This window comes from Diadema setosum, chromosome 11 (assembly GCF_964275005.1).
Source record: "Diadema setosum chromosome 11, eeDiaSeto1, whole genome shotgun sequence".
Classification (NCBI taxonomy): domain Eukaryota; kingdom Metazoa; phylum Echinodermata; class Echinoidea; order Diadematoida; family Diadematidae; genus Diadema; species Diadema setosum.
This window is the reverse complement of record NC_092695.1, coordinates 13,015,037-13,042,138: the sequence shown is the minus strand read 5'-3', so window position 1 is coordinate 13,042,138 and position 27,102 is coordinate 13,015,037. Positions and strand designations below refer to the sequence as shown.

At 37.8% G+C, this 27,102-nt stretch overlaps 1 protein-coding gene across 1 annotated transcript in view; it reads left to right on the top strand.

Annotated features, from left to right (window-relative positions):
- Positions 1–9,336: 9,336 nt before the first annotated feature.
- The window catches only part of LOC140234678 (FHF complex subunit HOOK-interacting protein 1B-like), a 48,102-nt gene continuing 30,336 nt past the window's right edge, over positions 9,337–27,102 (top strand). Inside the window, exons 1-2 of the mRNA XM_072314713.1 lie at positions 9,337–9,411; positions 13,141–14,171. Coding sequence (XP_072170814.1) covers positions 13,392–14,171 — 780 coding nt within the window. The 5' untranslated portion in view covers positions 9,337–9,411; positions 13,141–13,391. The remainder of the gene's footprint in view (positions 9,412–13,140; positions 14,172–27,102) is intronic.

Sequence of the window (27,102 nt, the reverse complement as noted above, 5' to 3'; positions counted from 1 at the left end):
CAGTGCAACAATGCCAAAAAACCGCCAATTTTAAATCCAATTTTACTCGTCAGGATGGACGGTGACCCCCAATTTTCTTTACATATTCTGAAAGCTGATGAGTTGTACATGTAATTTCATGGGTTTGCAATGCTGGAAAAATGATTAAAAGATATCAAATTTCTTTATAAAGTAAAAAGAGTAAATTTTCAAAATGACGTCATAAAATTTCAAGTTCACTCGAGCGTATCTCACTTATCCTTTGCCAATTTTCACCCAGATTTCAGTATCTTGTAGCTTATTAAATGCTCTTTCATAAATGTCATAACAACATTTTGATTGGATGACAGCATCACCTCGTAAAAATGGATTGAAAGTAATCTTGTCAAATTTGACCAGTTTACGTGTTATCTCTATGGGAGTGCAGTTTTTCTGGAAATGAAAATTGACATGACTGTCTTTTTCGAGCACTAGCTCACTTATGCTTCGGTGAATTTCTCCCAGATTTTGATATGTTGTAGCTGAGACTTTGCACTATCGGTAATGTGCCCTTCGTTTTTTCGTACGGTGTCGGGATCACGTCCAAAAACGTGGTTGAAATTAAAGCTTATCTTCGATGTATTGAGATATTCCTTTCTTTTTGCAACTTTCTTTACAATAACTCAAGAAAAACAAGCCCTATCAGCCCAATACTTTGCACATGTTTAGTTCATGTCACGTACATTATTTCATAAAATAACAACTACTTGATCAGACGTCATCTTGGGTATGTAAATTAGGGTCAAAGGTCATAAATGTATCATCTTGTATCTTGGTGAATACATGTCCTATCTTTTCCATATTTTGCACACGTAAAGACCATGTTACAAGAATCATTTCACAAAATAACCACTTTTTGCTCAGATGCCATCTTGGCTGTGCAAAGTGGGGTCAAAGGTCATATGTACTTCTTTCTTTATCTTCGTTATGACGTGTTATCTCTATGGGAGGGAATTTTTGTAGATGTGAAAATTGACATGATTGTCTTTATCGAGCACTAGCTCACTTATGCTTCGGTGAATTTCTCCCAGATTTTAATATGTTGTAGCTGAGACTTTGGGCTATCGAAAATGTGCCCTTTATTTTTCATACAATGTCGGGATCACGTCAAAAAACGTGGTTGAAATTAAAGCTTATCTTCGATGTATTGAGATATTTCTTTCTTTCTGCAACTTTCTTTACAATAACTCAAGAAAAACAGGCCTTATCACCCCCATATTTTGCACATGTTTAGTTCATGTCACGTACATTATTTCACAAAATAACAACTACTTGATCAGACACCATCTTGGGTATGTAAATTAGGGTCAAATGTCATAAATGTTTTATCCTGTATCTTGGTGAATACCAGTCCTATCTTTCCCATATCTTGCACACGTAAAGACCATGTCACAAGGATCATTTCACAAGATAACCATTTTTTGGCTCAGAGGCCATCTTGTTTGTGCAAAGTGGGGTCAAAGGTCATATGTACTTCTTCCTGTATCTTCGTTATGACGTGTTATCTCTATGGGAGGGAATTTTTCTAGATGTGAAAATTGACATGATTGTCTTTATCGACGACTAGCTCACTTACCCTTCGGTGAATTTCTTCCAGATTTTGGTATGTTGTAGCCAATTTAATACTCTTTAAGTTTTGTTCAATCAAATTTTTAGTCGGATGATGTCTTCACCTCGTGAAAATGGATATAATGTGACCTTGTCAAATTTAACCAGTTTACGTGTTATCTCTGTGGGAGGGAATTTTTCTGGAAATGAAAAATTGACATGACGGTATCGAGCACCAGCTCACTTACTCTTCGGTGAATTTCTCCCAGATTTTAATATGTTGTAGCTTAGACTTTGGGCTATCGTTATGTACCCTCCATTTTTTTCAAACGATGCCGAGATCATATCAAAAATCTTGGTTGAAATCAAACTTATCTTCGATGTATTGAGATATTTCTTTCTTTCTGCAACTTTCTTTGCAATAACTCAAGAAAAACAGCCCCTATCACCCCCATATTTTGCACATGTTTAGTTCATGTTACGTACATTATTTCCTAAAATAACAACTACTTGATCAGACACCATCTTGGGTATGTAAATTAGGGTCAAAGGTCATAAATGTTTCAACCTGTATCTTGGTAAATACATGTCCTATCTTTCCCATATTTTGCACACGCAAAGACCATGTTACAAGAATCATTTCACAAAATAACCACTTTTTGCTCAGATGCCATCTTGGCTGTGCAAAGTTGGGGCAATGGTCAAATATACTTCATTCTGTATCTTCGTTATAGTGTATGCCGAATTTGGTACCAAAGATGGCAGACCTGACTCTTCTAAATGAGAATCCAAATATCACACGGCCAATGTCTCTAAACACAGATGAAAAATACATGGTCATGCCTATTGCGATCAGGACTCGAATCATTGATGAAAAAAAAAATCGGATCACCTAATTTGTCAGTCTTGACAAATTCCAAGTCTAGTTTCTTTCTTATTTTGCTAGTGCAGAGTTAGAAACCTCTGATCAGTAGTTGTTTTTGTTTTTCTTTGCACGCCGTCACAGCGTAAGATCCTCTGTAAAATCCCAGTAAAATCCTCTGCTCAGTGGTTATTTCCGACTTTTGCAACACATTGCGTTCCATAGTGTAGAGCCTAGCAGAGGGAACAAGCGGGACCGTTTAGGGTGTCCCAATAGTGGCATAAAGGAATGCAGAGTGATGGGGAAAGAGGAGTTGCTCGGGTGCTACCGCGTCAGTTTCTACCTCCCTCACCCTTTGAAACTTTCATGACCTTTTATTTTGTGTGTGCCTGTGTGGTGTGAGTGTTCTAATTTGTGCAAAAATTAATACAATTCATTAAAAGTGTGCACCAGATTTTTCCTCTTCAATTCCAAAATGCAAGAGCACTCTCGCTTGCGTGTTAACTCCTCGACCTTTTGAGGTATTCTTGCCTTCACCCTCTGAAAAAAAAAAAAAAATCAATTTGATTATGAGTGATCTGCGCAATTATGAAATGAAGTTTACAGGGAAATATTTCACAAAATGGTTGTCGCAGTGCGCATCTGCTTTGCACGATCTGGAGGAGATAGTCATCAGTAAAGGTGTAGATTTTGTATGGATCATAGCAAATAACGTAATCGTCTATCAGGGTATATGTTATAAGTCAGAGAAAGAAGATGCATCCATGAAAACATCTATCCATTCCTTCAAAAATTTACCGTTTTGAGGAGAATAATGATTTTACAAACACAAGTCACAAACTGAGGATGTATCGCTACGATATAAAACGTTTTCAATAATTGAATTTCATACAATATAGTCACAGAGAGGATTACAAGTTGGTTTTCTAAAACCTCTTAGCAGTCGGGTAGGATATCTTAACTAGTGGAATGAGAAAGAAAAGGGGCAAAACCTTCGGTCCTACATCCTGCATGCATATCTTCGAGCTAGAAATGGAGAAAAGGCTACTAAAACTAGCATGATGTCATTATCAAAGACGTATAAACTTGAAGCCATATACATCGTTCTTGTCCTTTAGGCCTATTTTTTTTTTTTTTTTGAGGGGGGGGGGTCCATGAAGTGTACAATGCTTTCATAGAAAAACATTATTGGTAACAATGTCACTCCAGGTGGAGTGTCGAACTGCCTCCTATTATGCCACACCTGTATAACAAATTGATACATCGTTGTCGTTGAGATAGCTCTGTCCAGTTAGTTACAATCTTGCGTTCAATAGCGTGACGAAAGTGCACCGTTATTCATGCAACACCCTGTACAAAATAATGCACACTGTAATTGACATAGAGATGGCGTTGTTCATTTTGTCGGTCTCGTGGGCCTTCTTTGCCCTGTGTCGGTCTCGTGGGCTTTATTCCCCTATAGTGTCGGCCTCGTGAGCCCCCCTCCCCACCTTTTTTTTTTCGTTGTGTCGAACTCATGAGTTGTATGACTCGATGGCTGTATAACTCGTGAGCCGTACGACTCATGGGCCTATTTTCAATAGGCTCGGTCAGACTGGCAAAAGATCAAGAAGATTTTAAACCCACTACCTGTTGACTTTCGCGATCATAAGATCTCGAAGTTTTGCCACTGTGACCGCAAACTTCCCGCGAAACTTCTCGCATAACTTCTCGCGAAACTTCACACTCCAACTAGGGATATTTCTCTCACCCCGACCAAAGAATCTGTTTGCGGGCGGTGTCTCCGAAGCGCAAGGCCATTGTCATGTACAGATGTGTATTGTTACGTCACAAAATTACTAGCCATCGGACGGCGCGCTCTTTCTTCTTTCTTGTGCGCGCGTACCCATGAGCCAAACTTCTGGAAAAAATTGTATTGTGCTTTTGTGGATTATAAAAAAGCTTTTTTTTTAATTTAATTAATCGAAGTTCGCTTTGGATCAAATTACTGAAGGACGGGATTGATGGAAAATTGTTGCGTGTAATAGTCAAAATTTATGGCAACGCTAAATCTTGCATTTCATACGATGGTAAGAAATCAGATTTTTTTCAAAGTAACGTAGGAGTAAGGCAAGGTGAAAATTTGTCTCCAATTTTATTTGCACTGTACCTGAATGATTTTGAATCTTTTTTTTTTTTTACAAGAGAGACACGATGGTCTGAGCTCTCTATCTACATCAATTCACGATTGCTTTTATGAGAAAGAAATGGATGTTCATATAAATCTATTCACTCTTTTGTACGCTGACGATACTATTGTACTTGCTGAAAGTGCGAATGAATTACAAGATGCTCTTAACGCTCTTTCTGATTATTGCCAGTTGTGGCATCTTACTGTTAATACCACGAAGACGAAGGTTGTTATTTTTTCTAGAGGAAAAGTGAGAAATATTCCGAAGTTTTATTTTGCCAATGAACCTTTAGCCCTATTCCCACCGGGGAGGGGGGGGGGGGGGAGGCATTTTCGCCCAACTTTTGAGACCAAATTTGTCGCTCCCGGGCATACCATTTTGAAGCCGCGCCTCTTTGAAAAAAAAATTGTCGACCCAAAAATTGCTTAAAAACATGACTTTGTGTACAAATCCAATGTAAATTGTGTTTTTGCAATTAATTCATATAAAAATAAATATTTTTACTTTCAATGGCTGATAATTATATATTTTAGCCTGATTATGCTTTAAAAAGTTTCTGCGACAAATTTTGACGAAAAAAAAAGAAACAGAAACAAAAAGTAAAAAAAACAATGAAATACATAAGAAATTTAATAAACAATAAAATACATAAGAAATAATCATGAAGCCGAATTTTTCTTCAATATTATTGCTGAGGATATTGAAAAAAATATGTTCACCAAAAATTAGAAGTCTTGGAACTTTATTTTTTGATTTATAGGCAAAAAAAAAAATGATTATTGTATAAATTAGCATAAATTAATTACTATAAAATACATAAATTAAAATTTACACAATTTAACTACACAGTCTTGTAGATTACATCGGCCTCTACCTTAGTGCAAATTTTCGCGAGGATCGCGCGATCCACGACCGAGATCTGAAGGGTGAACTTGGGCTCTACAAACTAAAAAAAAAAACTATCGCTAGTCGAATGCTAATGTTCTGGTATCGTCTCGTTAATGGGAAATCAGCTAAATTATCAAGCATTATTTTTATAGCTTTGAATTTTTCTTCTTTTTGAAAGGGTAAAATCAGATGGGATGGATTCCCAAAGTTAAGAATATTCTCGATAGCTTAGGCCTTTCTGACGTGTGGAAGAGTCAAGCAAGTAACCTGTCTTTATCTACATTCAAAAGAATATTGGATACAAAAATGAAAGATATGATTCAGCAGGAGTGGCACAGTGATGTTGAGCTAAACAATCAATGCACTGTTTATAAAAATTTTTAAGTAGCGATTATGCTTGAAAAGTACCTGATTCGTCTTAATGAAAATAATAGGAAATCTCTAACACGTTTTCGTTGCCTCAATCATAAGCTTCCATAGTGTCTGGGTGTTACAAAGACATTCCAAGAATTGAACGTCTGTGTACTCGTTGTTCTAAAAACGATATTGGTGATGAATTCCATTATTTGTTTGTATGTCCCTTCTTTAAGACGGAACGCAAAATATTTCTCGAGAAGTATTATAGGAAATATCCTAACACATTTAGATATAATCAATTGTCCAATTCCACTAAGAAAAAGACTTTGTCAAATATCTCGAGGTTTTGTAACGTAATAATGTCCTTTTTTCGTTAGTTACTGTACTTTATCATTTCGTTTGATTTAGTTTATTCTATGTATTCTTTGTGTGATTATTTGCTTCAGGCAGTGCCTGCATTGTTCGTAATTCATGTGATAGATTTACATTTGTATAATTATTTATAACATACTTTTATGCAAATTGTATTTGATTATGTTGATATCTTGTATTATTTGTATTATACATGTATATATGTTAAATCTTATTTGATAATTTTCTATTTTGTGTATTTTCAATTGACATTGTACTACCATCAGGGTCGTTGAGTAAATCAATCAATCAATCAATCAATCAATCAATCAATCAATCAATCAATCAATCAATCAATCAATCAATCAATCCAAGTTTGGTTGCCCCTCGACAAAAGATCGCGAAGACTTCGCGATGTTAATTAAATTTCTCGATCTTTTGCCAGTCTGACCGCGCCTAGTGTGACCGCAAACTTTCCGCGAAACTAATTCCCACTAACTATAGGAATATTTCCCTCACCCCCACCAAACTTCTCGATCTTTTTGCAGTGTGACCGCTAGCAACTGAAACTTGGCAATATTTTTCACGTGACCAATCCACCACCTGTTTGCGGGCGGTGTCTCCGAAGCGCGAGGCCATTGTCATGTACAGGTGTGCATTGTTACGTCACAATCACTAGCCATCGGACGGCGCGGTAACATTAACAGGCCAGCCTGCATGACTGCAGGTATGTGTTTAGGGCTTCTTCTAACCTTTTATGGTCCGTTATCTTCAATATGGCCACCGTTGTTGATAACTTTGTCACTCCCACAAAAGGCTGAACCATTATCCATTTTCTCCCTTCACATTCAAGACTTGGTTTGGCGCTGCGAGCTATGTGTTGAATGTGGACAGGGAAAAATGGACTGTGTGGATTTGCCTTAGTAGGAGTGACCACGTTATCAGACAGGTGGCCATGTTATAGGTTATGAAGCATAAAAAGTTAGAAGAAACCCTAAACGCTAAACCTTAACACATACCTGCAGTCATGCAGGCTGGCCTGTTAATGTTACCACTTTCATTGAGAGATCCCATCCATTCAGTCAGACTTACATTGTTCCTTCACGATAACACTCAAACTTGGAAAAAGTGTAATTTCGCATTATTGTCTTTGAAGTTCATTTGCTCAGTCATGCATGACATCAATTTGTCAACATAATTAGGTACCACTGGAAAGAGGAAGAATTCTTCTTTCCACACAACCAACATTGCACTCTCCATAGCTCGCAGTTATGAAATGGTAGCCCTCCAAAGTTGGATTACCTTTTTTTTTGATATGCTCCGTATTATTTGAAGTCAATAGTATTGACTTTAACCTCATTACTTTGGTGACAGTGTGCATTATGATGCATTTTTTAACATGTGCTTTTCATTACAGGGCTCAAATGCGTCCGACAGTTGTAAATAAAGGGTGACGAAAAAAAAAGAAGACAACGGTGAAGAAATTGATTGGTATGTTCCGAATTACGACCATAGCTAAGGATCATTTACACGATCGGAAGTGCAGATTTCCATGTGTCTGCTACTCTAGAGTATTATCATGGACCTCACATGGATAGGCCTATAATCATCATTGTTTTATAGAGCGATTTTTGTTGATGGATGTTTTTTAAATGATTTTATTTCATTTGCAGATAAGGTTGTTCGATAGGAATGCTGACAAGTTTATCGTATTGACTTGAAAGATCTCGATATTCATAGGTTATAATGTAACAATTATACAGTGTTACATATTATATTCTTATCCTCTATTTGAATGAATGATTGATTGATTGATTGATTGATTGATTGATTGATTGATTGATTGATTGATTGATTGATTGATTGATTGATTGATTGATTGATTGATTGAAAGGATGTTTTATTGATCAATATCTTTCGCAGCCCGGGGGCTGACTTACAGACATTGTTAAATGGCCATGTATACATTAAAAATACTCACAAATTACAGTGTAGCAATGAAAAAAAAGATACATAAAACAACAAAGGGTCAATCTTATTCATCTTAACCATTGCACAATTAGATTAACCTATTATATAAAGCAAAAACAGATATTACAAATACAATATATCACTGTTCTCAATGATTATAAAAAAAAAATACGTTTATGTTGATTATGTACAATATATGCCGGTCATTCATACTTATTAATTAATAATGCAAGACCTCAAGACAATGTATGGTATATATAAAAAAAAAACCATGCAAAGGATATGTGCAGTTGCTCATCGACATTCTACCATTTTACATGTTCATTCACGATCAAGTCAGTGATCCTGATAAATGTACTGTAATTATCACAAGAAGAGTATAATTAGACTCAGGCTTTTCGAGCAGTTTTCAAACTCTCACACTCTTCTTAAGAGAAAAAAAAATCTCACGCTTGCGAGGAAAAATGTGATAGATAAGCACAAATTCATTAGTGCATGAAAAAGAAAAGACAGTGTTTGCAAAATTACGATATAATCCACTTATAATGGCACTACTCTGGATATTGGATATAAATGCAATTTGACCTCAACAGGTTTTAATGATTGCTTTTGTATGGTTATTCTTGATGCACAAGGCTAGTATCAGGTACAAAACTGCAATTTTGAAATATACATGTGTATGACATCTTTCAATTCCACAATGCAAGAAGAAGAAAGAAGAAGAAGAAGAAGAAGAAGAAGAAGAAGAAGAAGAAGAAGAAGAAGAAGAAGAAGTAGAAGAGAAGAAGAAGAAGAAGAGGAAGAAGAGGAGGGACACAAATTGACGTATTGCATGTATATATACCGAGTATAGATTGCTCTCATTGTTTGCTAAGCGTCACGCTCGGCACAAAGAGATTTTCCCCAGTGAGGGAGGAGGAGAAAAATCTCTTTGGCTCGGCACCAGAGTTGTAATAGCGCCATCTTGTGGTGGCGGTAGTTGTGCAGACGCGACGATGAGAGGGCGTACGCATGTTGATCCCATGCTAGCATAGCGAGCGCTAGCTGCGCTGAAGTCAGTGTAGCGGACGAAGGTAGCTGTTGTTGTTACATGTAGCTCTAAACGTTACACATCATCACTGCAATTTTGTGTTTACGTGAAGCTGTTTGTGGTCGGTCATTTACAACAGAGTGTAATATCAGACCGACCTTGTACATCAACGATTTTGGAACCGGAACGGTATAACAACTTCCAGATGAATCGTTGTAAGTAATTGTTGGTGCTGAATTTCATTTTTTGGTTGTAGCTGGAGCGATTGATTAGTATTACCGCTAGTCAATACTAGTAGTAGGCCCTAGTAGTAGAACAACCTGGTCTAGTGCAGTGGCACAATTGCCGTAAATTTATACTAATAATATCAGTAAGGGAGGACTTGGGTTCAAACTTCTGTTGTAACGTTAAATTTAACTGAATTTATTAGTAATAAAAAGTATTCATTCTGTCAGTGTTAAATTTACTAGATTCTAGTAGAATCTAGGAGATACATATCTACAAATGTAGTAGTAAATTTACTGTTGGTGTCATCAGTGCGACTTGTGAGTTCGAGACTTGTAATATTTGGTGGACATAATCTCTGTTACAACTCTCTGACCCGTCTCTGACTCCAACTCCAAATTTCGTTGGTCTGCTTATGACTTGACCGAAAGATCGGTCTGTATCTGTCCGTCGGGGAATGTTCCGCGGAGACTGCGTCTGGCTTCACGGATCCCCTCCGTATACAGACCGAAGTCAATGATTGCGGCTCCTGTGTGGAGCAGTCGCGCACAGATCAAACGTTACGATAAACCAAATTTCAGACAGCTTTTTTACATTCAAACAAGTTTGACATGACATGACACATTATGCAGCAATATTTGGGATAAATTTCTCACATTGTGCAATCGAAATACTCACATAAACTCGGTTATAACGAAGAAATTTTATCGATATCGCAACATCGCCGTTCGCAAGCTGTAAGTCGCCATTTTGAATCTGTAAGCCACGTGTTTTAGTAAAACAAACACGTAGAAACTACCTCGCATGTGATTGGCTAATAGATTCATAGTGTATGTTTCTGCAGTTTGAACGTGACGACGCGACAGGCTGTGTTTTACGTTGAAAATTCTATTAAAATGTTGGATTACTCATTAATCTGGTGAGTGTAATGTATTCTTAAAAAGCTAATTTCACTATACAAGCTTAAATTTGGCGACCTAGGGCCGTGAATTAGACGCAATCGAGAAGGGTGAGGTACCTCACCAAATTTTCCATAGAGACAGTGGTTAAGAACATCCACACAGCAATGGGTACTGCAATCTTCCGTCTGTCTACGGAGGACAGCGTTAATGGCAAAATATAAAACGAGTCCTCCGGACAGACGAATCTTTCTGTCTAGCTTATGACATGATACACTGTCTGTATGTTGTTAACTACACGCAGTCGCTGTCGCTTCGCGACAGCGGCTGCACGTCTACCCTCTTGTAGACGTTGTCAATTTCAGCGATGGGTGTACGTTTCCTTCACAAATATCTTTATTTATTGTAGAAAACTAAAATATAAGGAATCCCCATAGTCTATGATATTCATTCAATAATCGGTATTGTTTCTAGGCCTATGCAATTTAAAAAAAAAAATTACGTCAAAAACCCACCGAAACCGTGATTGAAATCAGGTCTGTAAGCGTCCATATTCATGCACTCCTCATCTTCTGCGTGTTATTTGAATGGCGAACACTCTCGTATACTACAACGTAGCGAGTCGGAAAAGTTCATATGACCTAGTCGGGTGACCTAGTCGGAGTGAAGTGATGCAGCAAAGGTCAGATCATGAGAGCAGCACGCGCGGAAATACATGTACGTAGCAGACGACAAGCTTTACGTAACACACAAAACGCACGAGCGTACATAAAATGTTACCACGGTGCTTCCGGTTGAGTGTTCGTAGTAGTTCGTTGATTTTGTGAATCATCGCACAATCTACTCCGAAAAATTCAACAATAAGGTCTGGATACCAACAAAACAGCAAATTCAACTCAACCATCAGCAAAATACGATGTAGGTGAGTGGTAAAAATCATCTTACTGTTAAAATCAAACAAAATAAAAGACATTTTATGTGATTTTGCCGTCAAAAGCGACGATCATGTACAACGTTTAAACACAAGTACATGTCAGACTGCTGTGCGAAGCACAGTGGTCTGGTCAGGCTAGTATGTTGCATGCTGTGCCGACGGGAATGCCAATTTATAATTTGGGTCTAGTTCTAACTGATACATAGACAGAAACATCCGTCTGTTCGGAGGAGTCTTTTATTTATTTTTTTTTTTTACGTTATCGCTCTCCTTAGCCCGACCAGACGCTGTGTGAAGCACAGTATTTATACAGCGACTGAGCGTTATACAGCGACTGAGCGTACGTTACGCTCTCCTTAGATAGGAGGGGATCCATGAAGCCAGAACATATCCCAGATGACCAGATACAGACCGATCTTTCTGTCAGAGGTCTACAATATACATTGCTATCAAAGAATCATGAAGTAGGAGAGTGGATTGTATCACCAGGTGCTTTTTTTTTTTTTTCGTGGCTCTGAATTCCGTACTCAGAGGATGAAATTTCGGCCACAAATAGCACCCAGTATTACCTCCGTCAAGGGAGGAGGTTATGTTTTCATTACCGTTGGTTTGTCCGTGTGCAAAATAACTCAAAAAGTTGGGAAAGGATTTGAATGAAACTTGTGCAGGAAAGGCCGAGAATGACACAAGGAACAGATGATTAAATTTTGGTAGTGATCCGGAAATTTTTGATGGATTTTTTGAAGGATATTCAATATTTTGGCAGGTAGGGTCAATGAACTTGGAAGTTCAAGCTGTACATTTTTGAGGTTTTCATGCGCGCACTGAAGTGCATGCTCTAATTTCTGCAAAGGCGAGGTGCGCCGTGCAGCTGAGGGTTGATGACATAACAAAAGGCTTCTCTACTAATACATGTACTATCTAGGCCTATATTGGGAAATCGGGCGATTTTCAGCATGCATTACCGCTATACTGGTATATGTATGGGTGGAAATCAATGATCTCTGTGAAAGAACAAGATCATTGGTGGAAATTATAGCTGCTTGGTGGAGGTCTACATGGTCAGCAGTGCTCCATCATGTGAGTAGTCGGGTTCAAAGTCAGTGCTAGCAGAGATAGAGTCGAGTATGACTGTTTATGAATCTCACGTATGATGATAGTTATTATTTAGTATGATAAGTGTGGATTCACACACACAAGAATTACATGATGTCAAGATACATGTAGCAAGTATAGTTAGTCTACTAACGTTACTCATTGACCGCCTATTTTTAGATTGACAACCCTCGTGCAATGGCTTTCTCGCGTATAAAATCAAAAGTACGCATGGGACGGAGTGCAATACGCTGAACATTCGAACATGAATGCAAATCAAGAGAAATTAGGGGGATACAGGTAAATAACCTGAGGAAACGGGAAGGAAAAGAATTGAAGAAAATCCTCATTGGTAATACGTGTAATTATTGTTAACATGTAGGCGGTCGATTAAAAGGATGAGCTTGCGCCAATTCACAATAAAAATTTCGCTTGCGTTTGTCGCCGCGAATTCCATATGTACGGTACGAGTCAACAATCTGAGCCAGGGACATGAATGTGCGATATTTTCTGCCTTGATTGAAATTAATTTAAGGTGAAACTGAGGGATATTTTCTAAAATACAAGGTATCTGATCAAAAAGTGGTCAATGAGTAGTAGGTCCAACTACCGGTATACTGTTTACAGAGTTTCCAGTGTTACTAATACTATTAAACTGAGAAGGCTTACAGTGTACATTAGAGGGCTTAGAAACACCTCAATTACACTGTAAGCACTGTTGCTTTATAAATGTATTACTCAGTGTATACTTGTTATTGTTATTTGTATTTGTTGCCAACTTTTACTTTCAGATACTCAAGTACTCCCAACCAGTCAGTCAGTGATATTGCCATGGACGGGGTAACCTGAGCTGACCTGGAAGCACCTCGAGACAGTGATCGGGAAGTTACAGCATGTGCGTGGGAATTCACTGCACACTGTCTACCTGAATGAGCAGAGCCATATTTTGCACACTTAGTGACAAACCTGATTGAAGTCTTTAATGTGAAATGTCTTAAAGCAAGCAGAGGCTTAAAATAGACTCTCCAAGAACAATCTCATTATGAGTAAGCTACTGAGGAGGCGGAGCAACTCTGCCATGCCGGCAGTCAACTCCCCGCCCCCCAGTGTGGTGGCAGCACCGGAGAGGATGCCTCTGTCTGCAGAGCAGGAGGCGATGCAGGTGCGGCGAGAAGTCTACCTCAACCACTGGAAGCAGATACAAGCCATCATCAACAAGGTGCTCGTACGCAACCGGCGGTGGTCAAAGGTCAGCGTGGATGATGTGCAGACCGTGGTGAACTACGCCATGCAGATGATGCAGCTCCTGGTGGAGGAAGAGGCACCCACTCAGGGCACGATTGGACGGCTCCTAGAGATCACCATCCAGGAGAACATCATGGAGAAGCTGCTTATCTGGAGCGAGCGCGCGGGGGAGCACCAGGAGGACACGAAGCGGGAGCTCCTCCGTATCTATGAGCTCCTGATTGGCCAGTGCCGCCAGCCGGTCCTCATGCACACCCACATTCTGAACCCTCTCCTGCGGCTCCTGCTGGCTTGTTGGGAGTACTCCCGTGAAGATGCAGAAGACCAGCTGATTCATTTGCTCCAGCAGCTGTGCATCTGCCTCTCACAGGATCCAAACCTCCTGGAGTTCCTCTTCCACGCCAGTCCCAGCAAAGGCCCTGCCAAGTTCCTGCTCTTCTCCCTACTTATCCCATACATCCACCGTGAAGGGGTAATGGGCCAGCAAGCCAGGGATGCCCTTCTTCTTTGTATCTCGGTGTCAGCTGAAGCAAAGCATATAGGAAAATATATTGCTGAAAGCACCAATCTCTGTCCAGTGAGTATACTCCTTTTATATTTACAATGCATTTGGGGGGGGGGGGGGGGTGGATGGATGGATACAGTATAATCACCCTGCTGAGACGAATGCAGGCCTCGACATTGGCGGTGGCCCGGCACCAATTGATGTTGGGCTACCACACTTCCACAAAGGCTACTGTAAAAGTGGAAATTTGTGCGCATTTTATGCAACCAGAAAGCTCGCAAATATTTTTGCTTGCCATATAGTCTAGTAGTTAATGTCTTGATTCCACAGGATAAACTCATCTCATGAGGCCTAGAGTAAAAAATTAGTCACACTAAAAGGCGAAAATATCCGCTTTTACAGTATCTTGTGGTGGCCTGATTTTTGGGAACTAAGTTGAATTTGATTTTTATATTTCTTCTTATTTCGGGCCACCAACATTTCAGATTTGTATGAAGGTTTTAGCTGCCCAAATGAGCCACAAAAGAAAAAAGTTTGTGTCAAGCTGTGCTTATTAAAAATGCAAATGTGTTGATGTGAAGAATCAATAATACTTTTATTAAAGGTCTGTTTACCATTGGGAGCAGTGATATAAAAAAATTTTCAAGTTATCACATTTCATGTATATGTGTGTTAGTCAGTTATCTCACAAAACATCCTACCATATAAAAATTTTGCAATATGATATAGCCTAAAATATAAAGAGATATCACTATATTTCTCAAACCAAAACTAGACTGTTTAGTCTAGAAACAATTTTATTATAACTATTGTTCACATTTTATAACAATACTTACCATTTTTTACATTTGTTGTTTCTATCCCTAACTCACATTTTAGAATTATTTCGAAGCACGAAAGCTGGGTTTTTGTTTCAACTGCAAATGGCAAACAATGCCTTTGAGGTGTGATTCCAAATGCAATTACATGTAAAAAGAAATTTGCTTTGATTGGTTAGCTCTAAAGGACTTCATTGTTGTTACATTTAAAAACAAAACAAAAATAAAGGAAGTTGTAGTGGTATGATGTTCACCCTTCTTTCTGCATGTTCTGCATACATCTCTAAGAATATCATCAAATAAAAAAAGATTAACAGAGATGTCATGCCTAATTGGAGAGGTGAACGTCAGAATGTTCCAGTGACATTTCATATGGAGGAAAAATATATCAAAGCCACTCTTCCATGAATATTTGTCTTAAAGAGGTAGAAATATTAAAAAACAAACAAACAAATGCTCATTACAAGTGGAATCTCACAAAATACTCAGTATGTGTTCTTAGAGGTTTTAAATGTTACAAGTAACTGTACTGTACACTGAAGTTGTCTCGGCTATGTTCTTGGTTTCAGTTTCATTGATAAAGTGCTAATTGGAGGACATCCTGGTGAAAATCCATAAGAACACTGTGTCTTGTCATATAAAGTTGACCTCGCTTAAGTTTGCCTTGCACCTTATGACTGCCATCATACAAAATTGTTTTCACATCCGTAAAAGTGTTCTCATGTACAGTGTAATCTTGATACAAGAGATGAATAAAAGAAAACTTATGCACGAGTCAAATTTCATGAAGTCAATGCACTTACAATGTACATTGTACATCTAGCCAGATGTACTGTAGGCAACATTGGCTGTGTATTATTTCAGAGGATGATTTTTATTTTTTCTTCACCTGTATTAAATTGCCAGTGTTATGTGATACAATATTTTGTTTGCAATCTAAGATATTACTAGAAGGAAGTTGAGCAGCAACAGAAGTGTTACAGAAAAAGTTTGGTAATTGATTTTGTGTAGTTGACTTGAAGACCGTATTATCAAAGGAATTTTGATACAATTCCCATTTTCTTTGTGATGGGCTATGCAAACTGTGCAATGTTTTATGGACTAGCAATAATACCTAGGGAGAAGTGAATTCAATTCAATTCAATTCAATCATAGTTTATTTCCAATCAACGAAAATCCAAAAAAAAAAAAAAAAACATAGTACAAAGTATACATGTGATGAAATATTGTTCAAACGTTGCAAAAGATTCATGTAATATATATACGAGACAAGTTATAGAACAACATATAACATGTACAATATTTAGGAAAACACTGTATAAATACTTCGTGGGAGAGCGGAAAATGAATTCGATTATGGAAAATAGTGATCCACTAAAAAGCATAGCTTGTCGGACGTGGATCGCTAGACAAATAATGAGTAAATTATATACTATTCTATAACAATATACATGTAATTATTTTGAGATACACCGGTTGGGAAAAAAATATAGAATGAACAGAACAATATTGCTGCTCTGGGTTGTGGACCATGGACCATGGTCTGAATTTTGCTGGGTGAATATTCTGTGCTCTATTTTTAATCACCCGAGGCTAGTGTCCAAATCCTGAGCGAAAAACTTTTTTCCCAGGATGCACATCATTTGTTAGATGAGCCAGTCCGACTATGTATGGGAAGCCAGCTCTTCCGCTGATCCCCCCGATATGAATTTAATTCCGCAGATCAAAAGTCATTTCAGAGTCTGGGACATGTAGGGAATAGTGTCTGTAGTAGGGCAAGGGATGAAACACACACTTGTGGTCAGGGCATCATTAATCTTGGACTGCCAAACAGGGACGTTAAATGTGAAACCAAAACCAAGTGGAAGAGTTTGTGTATAGAGCATGATTTGCTTCTTTCCCTGGTTATGCCAGAAGTACAGTACACTTTACAAAGCACCAGGATGTGTATTATTTACATTGTACCCATGTTTTGGGAAAAACCTGCTTTTCAGTAGCTACTTTTTATACCATATATTTGTCTTGCATGGAAAGAGAGAATATCTTGGCACAGCTATCAGAGAGTTTGTGTTGCACAGTCCTTCCATTCAAGAGGCATTAGTCACCATGTCAATATTTAAACACATTTCATGTGGATACCTTTAGCTGCCACCATTTCTCTTTGGGAGACCATAAAGCATATTCAGTGTATGTAAAGGGTGTCATGATTAATATGCCTTGGGTCAGACATTTCCCACCCAAATCCGATGACATATGGCCCATTTGCCTCTGACCATTCAAAAAGTCATGTTGATAGAATGAAGAACAAAAAGCAATATGTACATGTAACAACAATTGAATAGTATAATATGAAAAAAATATTGCTGTACACTGTATTGATATACACATGATACAATGATTGAACTCTAACACGTTATACAGTACGAACACCACAATGATTGAACTCTAACACATGTTATACAGTACGAACACCATACTTTGTCATAAAATTATATTTAGCAGCAAACGCAATGAGCTGAAATGGGACTATTTGTTTGTCAGTCAGTCACATATTTCTGTAGCTTTTGTTTTTTTGCATTGAATATCAGCATTGGATTGCATGTAGATGCCTTCCTTGAGTTACATATGTACAATGTACTATGTTGCACAAGTTTCTGTGTTTTTAAACTCACCTTGATCTTTGTCCAATATTTATTTTTAGATGTTGATTTCCAAGTTCCGCACTGACAGTTCTCTGTGCATGATCTCCCAACATGATTCTGGGTACAGCTTACACGTACATGTAGCTGGCCTTGTGGAAGCAGGATGAAATCCCCACTTTTGTGTCCCACAAAAATACACACCTGTCAATGTTGTCATACATTGCACTTGTATGACTTGTCATAGTTATAAACATTGAGGATGCCAGGGGGAGTGCAATAACACACTTTTTGGTAACTGAGGACCATAGAGCTTCACAGTTGGAGTTCATTTCATTCTGCTTTGCTGAAATGAATGGAAGTTCACCATTCAGCTGGATGTTAAAAGATTAAAAGATCACTTTTGGGTAAGGGTTATTGAGGACAACATTTGTACAGTATGCTGACATGACAGTGTTTCAGCAAGGGATAGTTTAAACATCATGGTGTACAAAGAATGATGCTTATAATGATTAATACAAGAAATCTCAAGAAAATGCTCATAACAAACAACCAGCAATATTGTGTATCTTCGAAGGGGTAGGTTTGATAAGTAATGTACTGTACATAGTGCTGTTGTCGAATTTTTAGAACAAAGTACATGGCCACTCATTGCCGTCAGTATTTACACTGTAGTTTAAAGTGTTAGATAAAGAATATGTAACTGATAACTTATGTCAAGTGATCAATTGAACAGGTGCATACAGCATTTCTCCCAGTCATTCCAATACACATCATGTACAAGAGGTGCATGTTTCCCCTATACATGTACATGGAGGTCAATTTTAGAAGAAGAATTTCTTTAGTAGTGGTGGGTGTGAACTACAAGTTAGATTGCAGAATCATTGTTTGTTTAAAGTTCAAATATTGTGAAGGTGTGTTGATCATTGAAATAATGAATAATGGTGAGCCTATGCAGTGGGATGCTCAAAGACATACATGTACATGCATATTATCCTGAATGATAAATTCACAAGCTTGTCAGTTCACCACTGGATAGCCATGGTGACTATCACTATGTAGTATTAAACGATCACACTATCATTTTTTGGTGGGAATCTATGGGGGGAAGGGGAAGAATGAGACATCAATTGCAATGAAATAATTTAATTCTAGTATCCTGGTCAGTTTGAATCTGTGAAACTACATGTACGTGTACAACTCAATGGACATACACGTGTACATACAATACATATATTATATGTACAGTATACTGGTTTGAAGTGGATGATACCAGGTTTATACAACATATTAAATCCATTCAAAGTCCAGTAAAAGCCATTGGGCCGAATGCATAAAACAAGCAATTGCTTGTAAGCAATTGCTTCAAGCAAAAGCACAAGCTCGTCTAGCAAAAGGTCTAGCTCAAGCAATTGCTTAATTCCATATGCATAACCTTACTGCTCATGCTAATACCTTTTGCTTGTCCCGCACAAGCAATTGCTTGCGTTTTGAACAAAAGGGAAGTCACGCCTGTGCGAACACGAGAACAAAGGCGAGTGTGGCAGCATGTACTAGTATTTGAAAGGGCATGTGTGTGCAGAAACATTTCCTGACATAGCAGAAGAGCTTTGAAATGCACAAACACACACACACACACACATCTATACACACACACGTATTACTGGCTGATTCTCATCACTGCCAGATCGCACGCGGAGAGAAGTCTCCTTGCTCTCCACCGAAGTCAGACATCCTACCTGTTTTTCATCACATTTTGCGTGCTAACCACTGGAAATTCCTCTTGTTGAAATGAAAAAAGTTTCTTACACTACTTAAGAGTAATTTCTTGTAGATTTATACCACTCCTTCACAAGTGTGGTCTTTCTTTCATAAATATGAAAAGGATACTTAAAAGGGTACGTTCCGGTTAAGCAAAAGCTCAAGCTCATTTTACAGAGCTTGGAAAATCGTAAGCAATTGCTAGCAACAACTAGCAAAAGGTCCGTTTTATGCATACGTTTTTAAGCAAATGCTTGGTCTCTAAGCAATTGCTTGCGGGCAGCAAGCAATTGCTTGTGCTTGCTAGCAAAAGCTTCTGCTCGCAAGCAATTGCTTGTTTTTATGCATACGGATTCGAGTAAAAGGCTAGCACAAGCAATTGCTAGCGTTTATGCATTCGGCCCATTAAATCAACCAACAGGAAACCCAAGAATGTGCATGCATGTTCAGCTTGTCACATTAGACTACACATACAATTCACTTTTGACATTCATTGCAACAGGTTGATGTGTGCTGTGGCTGCCAATTTGACAAAAGAAAACCTCATGTATGTAGACTACAGTTTGTATGACACCACTTCAAATTGTACATTGTATATTTAGTGAATGTAACTAGGGAGGTGGAATCTTTTTCCTGATGTACATGTAACAGTAGAGCAAATCTGTTTTAGGTACTTATAAACTTGTATGAAATCATCCTTTCCAAAGTTAAGAATGCACTGTTATACATATGTTTGATAGGTTGTGTACAATGTATGACTCTGTGAATACCATTATGTTTGCAATGTGTGTAGGCTATGTTGGCAACTTAGAGCTGTACAATGTACTCTGTACATGGTTGTACATTTGTGCGTGGTCCATGAATGCAACACATACCATGTACAGTACAGTTGAACCTCTCTTATCCGGCCTCCCTTTATCCGGATCTCTCTATTATACGGACGCAATCTCGCCGTGAGTTTTTTTTTTTTTTTTTAATAATTACGGGAGGAAAGGGGGATTCCCAACTCCTTGAGAACTCCTATACAAACACACATGAATTATATATTACTTCCAACATTAACATACACCTCTATTTGGGGTCTGTTACTGAGTGTAACAATGAAAAGGTTGCAGTATACACATTACTACATGTGGTACTACAATGGGCTACATCAGTAGGACCTACATGTGTATGTATAATATGTACATGTATAAAGCATTGAGTCTCCCGTATCCGGCCAAATCCCTTATCCGGATGAGCCCCGGTCCCGACTTGTCCGGATACGAGAGGTTCAACTGTACTTGACAATTGTACAAGGTAAATCCCCCCCCCCCCCCTTTCCTGCGATTCATGCATACACTGTGTACATTTGTACAGTTGCACGTACAATTTCTACAATGTATACAGTGGATGGTATAATTATGTACCCTGCAGTCACGAACGTATTCATTGCAAGAGAAAGAGTAAAGACAGGAAAATTGCTGCATGCATGCTAAACATGGCGGGGGGGGGGGGGGTGGGGGCATGCAGAATTTATGTTTTCAATTGTTTTTTCAATGCTAGATACAATATCAGTGATTTTTATAAGTAATTTCAGTGTTCAGCTAAAATGCATCCTGATTGAGTGAATTTTGCAGTGTACCGGTAGTCTCAATTATTTTAATAGCAAAAATGGCATGTTAAAGATTGTGTGCAGGGTTTCCACTTTGAGCCAGAGCCAAAGCATTCCCCAATTTATTGGGTGAGCACTCCTAACCACATGAATGAAAGTGACTATCTGAGGAAAGGTCCTATTTCAGCCTTTGCAGTCAGTGTGAACAGAAAAACACTGACTACTGTACCTTCTACTAGTTCTAGCCAACTGTGTACATGCTGATTACCTGCCAAGTTGATGCATTCGTCAAGTCTTGGCTAATTAACAGCTGCGTTTAAAAGTGAGTGTGGATCCCCGAGTGAATACAAGGTCAAATGAATTTGGCAGGATGGGTTGCATACTGAACAAAGTGTGAGTGGCTAATGGAGCCAGTGGAAGGCCCATTCACACACAGGAATTATTCATGATACTAAAATCATTCCTATTTGCAGCTTTTCGTGCATTGGAAAAGAAAAAGATAACTTGGCTGCAAGGAAAATATTGTAACTGTACAAACTGGGGATGCCTGATCACTTGATCTAAGTGTGTCAAATCTGTTAAAAGTATCTACAAGGTATCCTGTAGATCTTTAAATAGTAGAGTTTTGTTATAGATATTTACACATGTAGTGCACCATGACAGTTAAAGAAAATCATGCTCAGCTGCAGACCAATTTATTGATGTAAATAATACAAAACTACAATGTACACGTTGTACATGGCCAAGCCCAAGAATTGAAATGGGGTGAGCTGTGGCTTGCTTGGCCCAGGCCTTTTGAGTACACGGGGTCTTTAATGACATGTTTAATTACTTTATAGATTGTTGTCATACAAATTCTACATTATACAATGTATGCTAGCATAGGTCATAGTATTGGAAATTATATTCCTCAGGAAGCCAACACTGCCTGGACATTATGACAACAAATCTAGGATTTCACTGTTAGCAGCAGCTCTGCTCGCACTTGTACCGGTACACTTCCTATCACATTCAGCACACTTGTGTACCCTGGTACATCTACGGAACTCAGACTGATAATGTTACTTAAAGGTATGGGATACCTTTTACAGACCTCCCAAAATGCAGCAAAACATTAAATATGAACCTCAGGGAACTTGTTTAGGCCACTGCTGAGAAATTTGGAAGTCAACAGTTACCTACAATTTGAATAATGCACAAAACTCAACTACTTAGTAGTTCTGTGTGTCAGCCACACTTAAGCCTTTTTTTGCAGTCTTCTGTATTTTTTTTCTATAAACACAAATCTAAAAGTATAAGAGCTGATGTATTAGAGTGTGTGGCAAGAGGTGTATATAGAAATGTTTGTAAGTTTTGATGAACTTTCTTCACAAAATATACATGATGGACACACATGCAGTGCATGGGTCTGCAAAGGTAGCCTAGTAATGTACTGGAATTTACCGTGAGCCCCGAAAAAAATTCAATTCAAAATCTAACGGTCAATGAAAATGTACTAAATGTTACCTTCCACTTTCAATACTTTGTGGGAGTTTCTAAAATGATACTCTCTTCAAAATACCACTTTATTTATACAACTCTTCATTTAAGGCATGCAAATGGGATTCCCTACCTTTAAATCTAATCTGGGTACCTCAAAGAGAAGTTTGCAAGCTATGGTATCTGTGCTATGGATGCAGTTACTTAATGTACAATCACATGTGTAAATGTTACTTGACATGTACAATGTACAACGCGTATCCATTGGAATGTCAGATACAGTGCTCACAATGTACAGTGGAAATTTTAAAGTAATTTTGTTGTTGTTGTTGTTGCTCAGGTGGGTAAAATTAATTTTGTGTGTGTGTGTGTGTTTTACATTACAGTGTATTTGCAGTACTTTATATGCAGATGCGTACACTTTGTACGTAGTTCAAACATGTACAGTTCAATTTACATTGTACATGGTCTCTTGCCTGATACACACCATAATTACTACTTATTACTACATTACAAATGTATGTAATTATCTATCATAAACATTCACATGCATATTTCACACTGTACGATGTACTACAGCTGTACATTTATATTCTTAAACAGTATCTTATTTGAATGTACCAGTGTTGACATTTACAGCATGCACTGTACATATTATGTACTGTAGGCCTATAGTATAAACTTGGCCAAAGACTTTAAATCATTATCTATTGCCACTCCTGTCTTTCAACATGTTATCAAAACAAAGGAAGCAGAGCTGGTAATGTAACAGCTCAATGTTGAAATGCTCGGCTGGTTGTGCATGTACCATTTGGCACACCATTCTAGGAAAGAAATGTCTGTCATTGCTACCAAGGGAAGCAAAGTGCAAAAGGAAATTGATATCACAGATTTTGTTTTACGTTCCTTTGTCTAGACATTTTGAGTTGAAAGCTAGCTCACAGTGGAAAAAAAGAAAAGAAAAGAAAATGCACTACACTGTATACAGTGTAGTGATTCCTCCCCCCCCCCCCCATTTAGATACAGTGTAGAAATCTGCACTTTGACTGAAAGATGTATTGAAAACATTCCTACATGTATTTGATAAACTGAGATTTGTATTGACAACATGTGATAAAAGTGATACTGTTATTACTGTATGTCAGCCCTACCTTTTACTACTATACCAGTACATTAAATCTTTTTAGAAATGTGAAGTATGTGCACTGTACTAATACTTTTAAATACCTCATCCCATCACTTTGGTCCTCGATTGAGAATTCAACCTCTCACAAAATCGTCTTAAAAGTCCAAGTATGTGAAATATCATACTCGTGAACTACATGTACTGATACATTGTTGTACATGTATATCGTTGAATACTTACATAAGTGCCACATTTTGTAGCTGCAGAATGAGTCATTGACAATAAAATGTTGTGGTTTTGTTGACTGGCTAGGTTCAGATGTAAAGTGATTACTGCAAATGGAGCTTTTGTGCTGTTTCGCAATAAGGAAGAAGGACTCTGCTCATCATGCCCTACACTGTATGTATTTTGCCGTAAACATGCATGTTCCTGTGAACATTTACAGTAGAGCAGTTAGAGCAGTTAACATTCCAAGAATCCATCAGCTTTCTCATCAACCAAGCGTTGGTAGATGGGATCTAATGACTGATTGATGGCTAGAACAGCACTCTAAGGAAAGCTTGATTTTTATTACAGTGAAACCCCGTTATAACGAGTTCGGTTATAACGAGGACAATTTCGGTGCATCATGACAAAGAAAAACATAAGCAATTTGATCGGATATAACGAGGTTCCATTTCTTGACTAAATTGCCGCTTTCAAACACGCGACAAACGAAACATTGAAAACTGAATTCACGCTATCCACGTCTTTTTCCCGTTTTGCAGAGAACCGTTCCTTCCATGTTTTCTTCTAAACCACGCGATAAGACACAGGAATGCCTTCCGATGTTCCTACTAAATTATTAACATAATCATTCGCTTTTCTTTTTCGCGAGATACGCATGCATGATATTAGGTCAGATCACAGCGCAACGAGAAAAAAAAAAGATAACGCATCCAAAAACTTTCCATGTAGCGACACTTGTGGCCAAAAGTGGACAATTGGAATGCGTGTGCAAGTCATCATTATATCCTTTCCATTTCAAGTTTCAAGTTTATTTAACCAATTCATTAAACATTTGACATTTTACAAAAGGATACAGCATTAAGAATAATGAATGGTTTGGGACCCCAAAAGAAGCAGAGCTTGTAAAAAAAGGGGTCCCGGATAAACATATAAAACAAAGCATAACATGCTAAAGTTTTAAACATATTAACAAGAAGTATAATAGTAACATATTTACATAGGAAAACATACTAAAGCAAAACATACTAAAGTTTTAAACATATTAACAAGAAGTATAATAGTAACATATTTACATAGGACAGATGCAACACAAGCACACACACACACACACGCACACACACACATTCAGTCACACAAACACGTGTCACAAAAACGCTCATGCACATACATATAATTCACATGAAATTGCAGAAAGATACTTTCTATTTTACTATACTTTTAAATTCAGCTTCCCTGATCAATTCTTGTTTTACAAATTTCCCTCAAGATAGATGCGACATGTACGTTTAAAGTTGGATAGTGATGAGGCTGACCTAATTCTCAATGGCAAATTATTCCACTCTCTAATACAAACATATACAAATGAATTTTGGGCAGACAGTTTGTAGTTCCGACTTCCATTTCTTTTGCTAGTCGGCAAATGTGAGTTGGATGATTAAAGCCGAAATAATTAATGAAATAATCGCGATCCCGCCGGCTGACAGTAGCGTAAAAATAGTTGAATAACACATGATGTTAACGTAATTAATTGGTGTTCAGAAAAAGAAACAAACGCATTTATTACATTGAGTAGATCTGGATTTGTTCCTTATAATTCAGCAAATGATAATTTAAATATGAGTGTGCGTGATTAAAGGGGAAGGCTAGTAACTGATCAGTGGGAATCAGTGGAAATGCTGGAAGATGATTGTTCCAATCCTTATGGGATTCATTCAAGAGTTCATTGTATATCTATTGTTGTGTGAAAATGATTTGCTTCAGAATGGTCTCATATTCAAGTAATGTGCAGTTTAATGCTTCCAGGTTAGCGTCCCTGGTCAGTGACGGTGCATTAATCTGCACATTACTTGAATATGAGACCGTTCTGAAGCAAATCATTTTCACACAACAATAGATATACAATGAACTCTTGAATGAATCCCATAAGGATTGGAACAATCATCTCCCAGCATTTCCATCAATTCCCACTGATCAGTTACTAGCCTTCCCCTTTAAAGCCAAAATAAGTCATGAAATCATCGTGATCTCGCCGGGTGACAGTAGCGTAAAAATACTTGAATAACGCATGTTAACCTATACTTAAAGGACAAGTTAAGGATTGAGAGAATGTAGCAATATTAGTAGAACACATCATTGAAAGTTTGAGGAAAATCGGACAATCTGTTCAAAAGTTATAAATTTCTGAAGTTTTTGTGCAGTCACCGCTGGATGAGAAGACTACTGCAGTGTATGATGTCACATGCGTACAACAATATCAGGGATATATAAAGAGAATTTCACTAAATGTTATCTTTTGAAAAAAGTACACATTCCCTTGACTCGTTATTGACATATATGTTTGGGTAATTTGATTCCCATTGCCTTTAGAAAGAGGCAAGTCAAGTGCTCTTTTATTATGCGGAAAAAGTGAAAATATGTTGAATTTTCTTTACATTTTCTTTATACTGTTACGTACTTATATGACATCACGAGCCTTAGTAGTCTCCTCATCCAGTGGTTCCAACACAAAAGTTTTAAAAAATCATAACTTTTGCATCAATTGTCCAATTTTCCTCAAACTCTCACTGATGTGTTCTGCTAATATTGCTGCATTCCCTCAATCCTTATGTTAATGAAGGTGAACTTGTCCTTTAATCGGTGTTCAGAAAAAGAAACAAACATATCTATTAGTTTGACTCAGATCTGGATTTGTTCATTATCATTTAACAAATGATAATTTAAATATGAGTGTGTATGATTAAAGCCGAAATAATTAATGAAATCATTGCGATCTCGCCGGGTGACAGTAGCGTAAAAATAGATGAATAACGCATGTTAACCTGCTTAATCAGTGTCGGTTCGGAAAATGAAACAAACGCATTTAACAGTTCAAGAACGGATGTACAAAAGGCGAAGAGATTTTCGGAAGAAAATAAAGAACTCATTTTAATCCCTTCGGGCGCAACGATAATACATTGTATAAAATTACAGCCGAAATGATTCATGAAATTATCGAATTCCCGCTGAGCGCCAACAGCGTAAAATACCTCGCATGGTAACGGTAAACAATGCATGTTTCTCTGAAATCATCGCGATCTCGCCAGGTGACAGTAGCGTAAAAATAGTTGAATGACGCATGTTAACCTAAATCAGAAAAAGAAACAAATACATTTATTAGTTTGAATAAATCTAGGTTTGTTCATTATCACAATTTTAACACTGCATTTCACAATGAAGATTTTCTTGCTTTCAGAATTGTCTACCAGGTACAGATTTGCGTAAAAAGGATCACAACCTTCCACATTCAATCCTGTCGCATATTTTTCAAGAACGGATGTACAAAACGCGAAGAGATTTTCGGAAGAAAATAAAGAAAGCA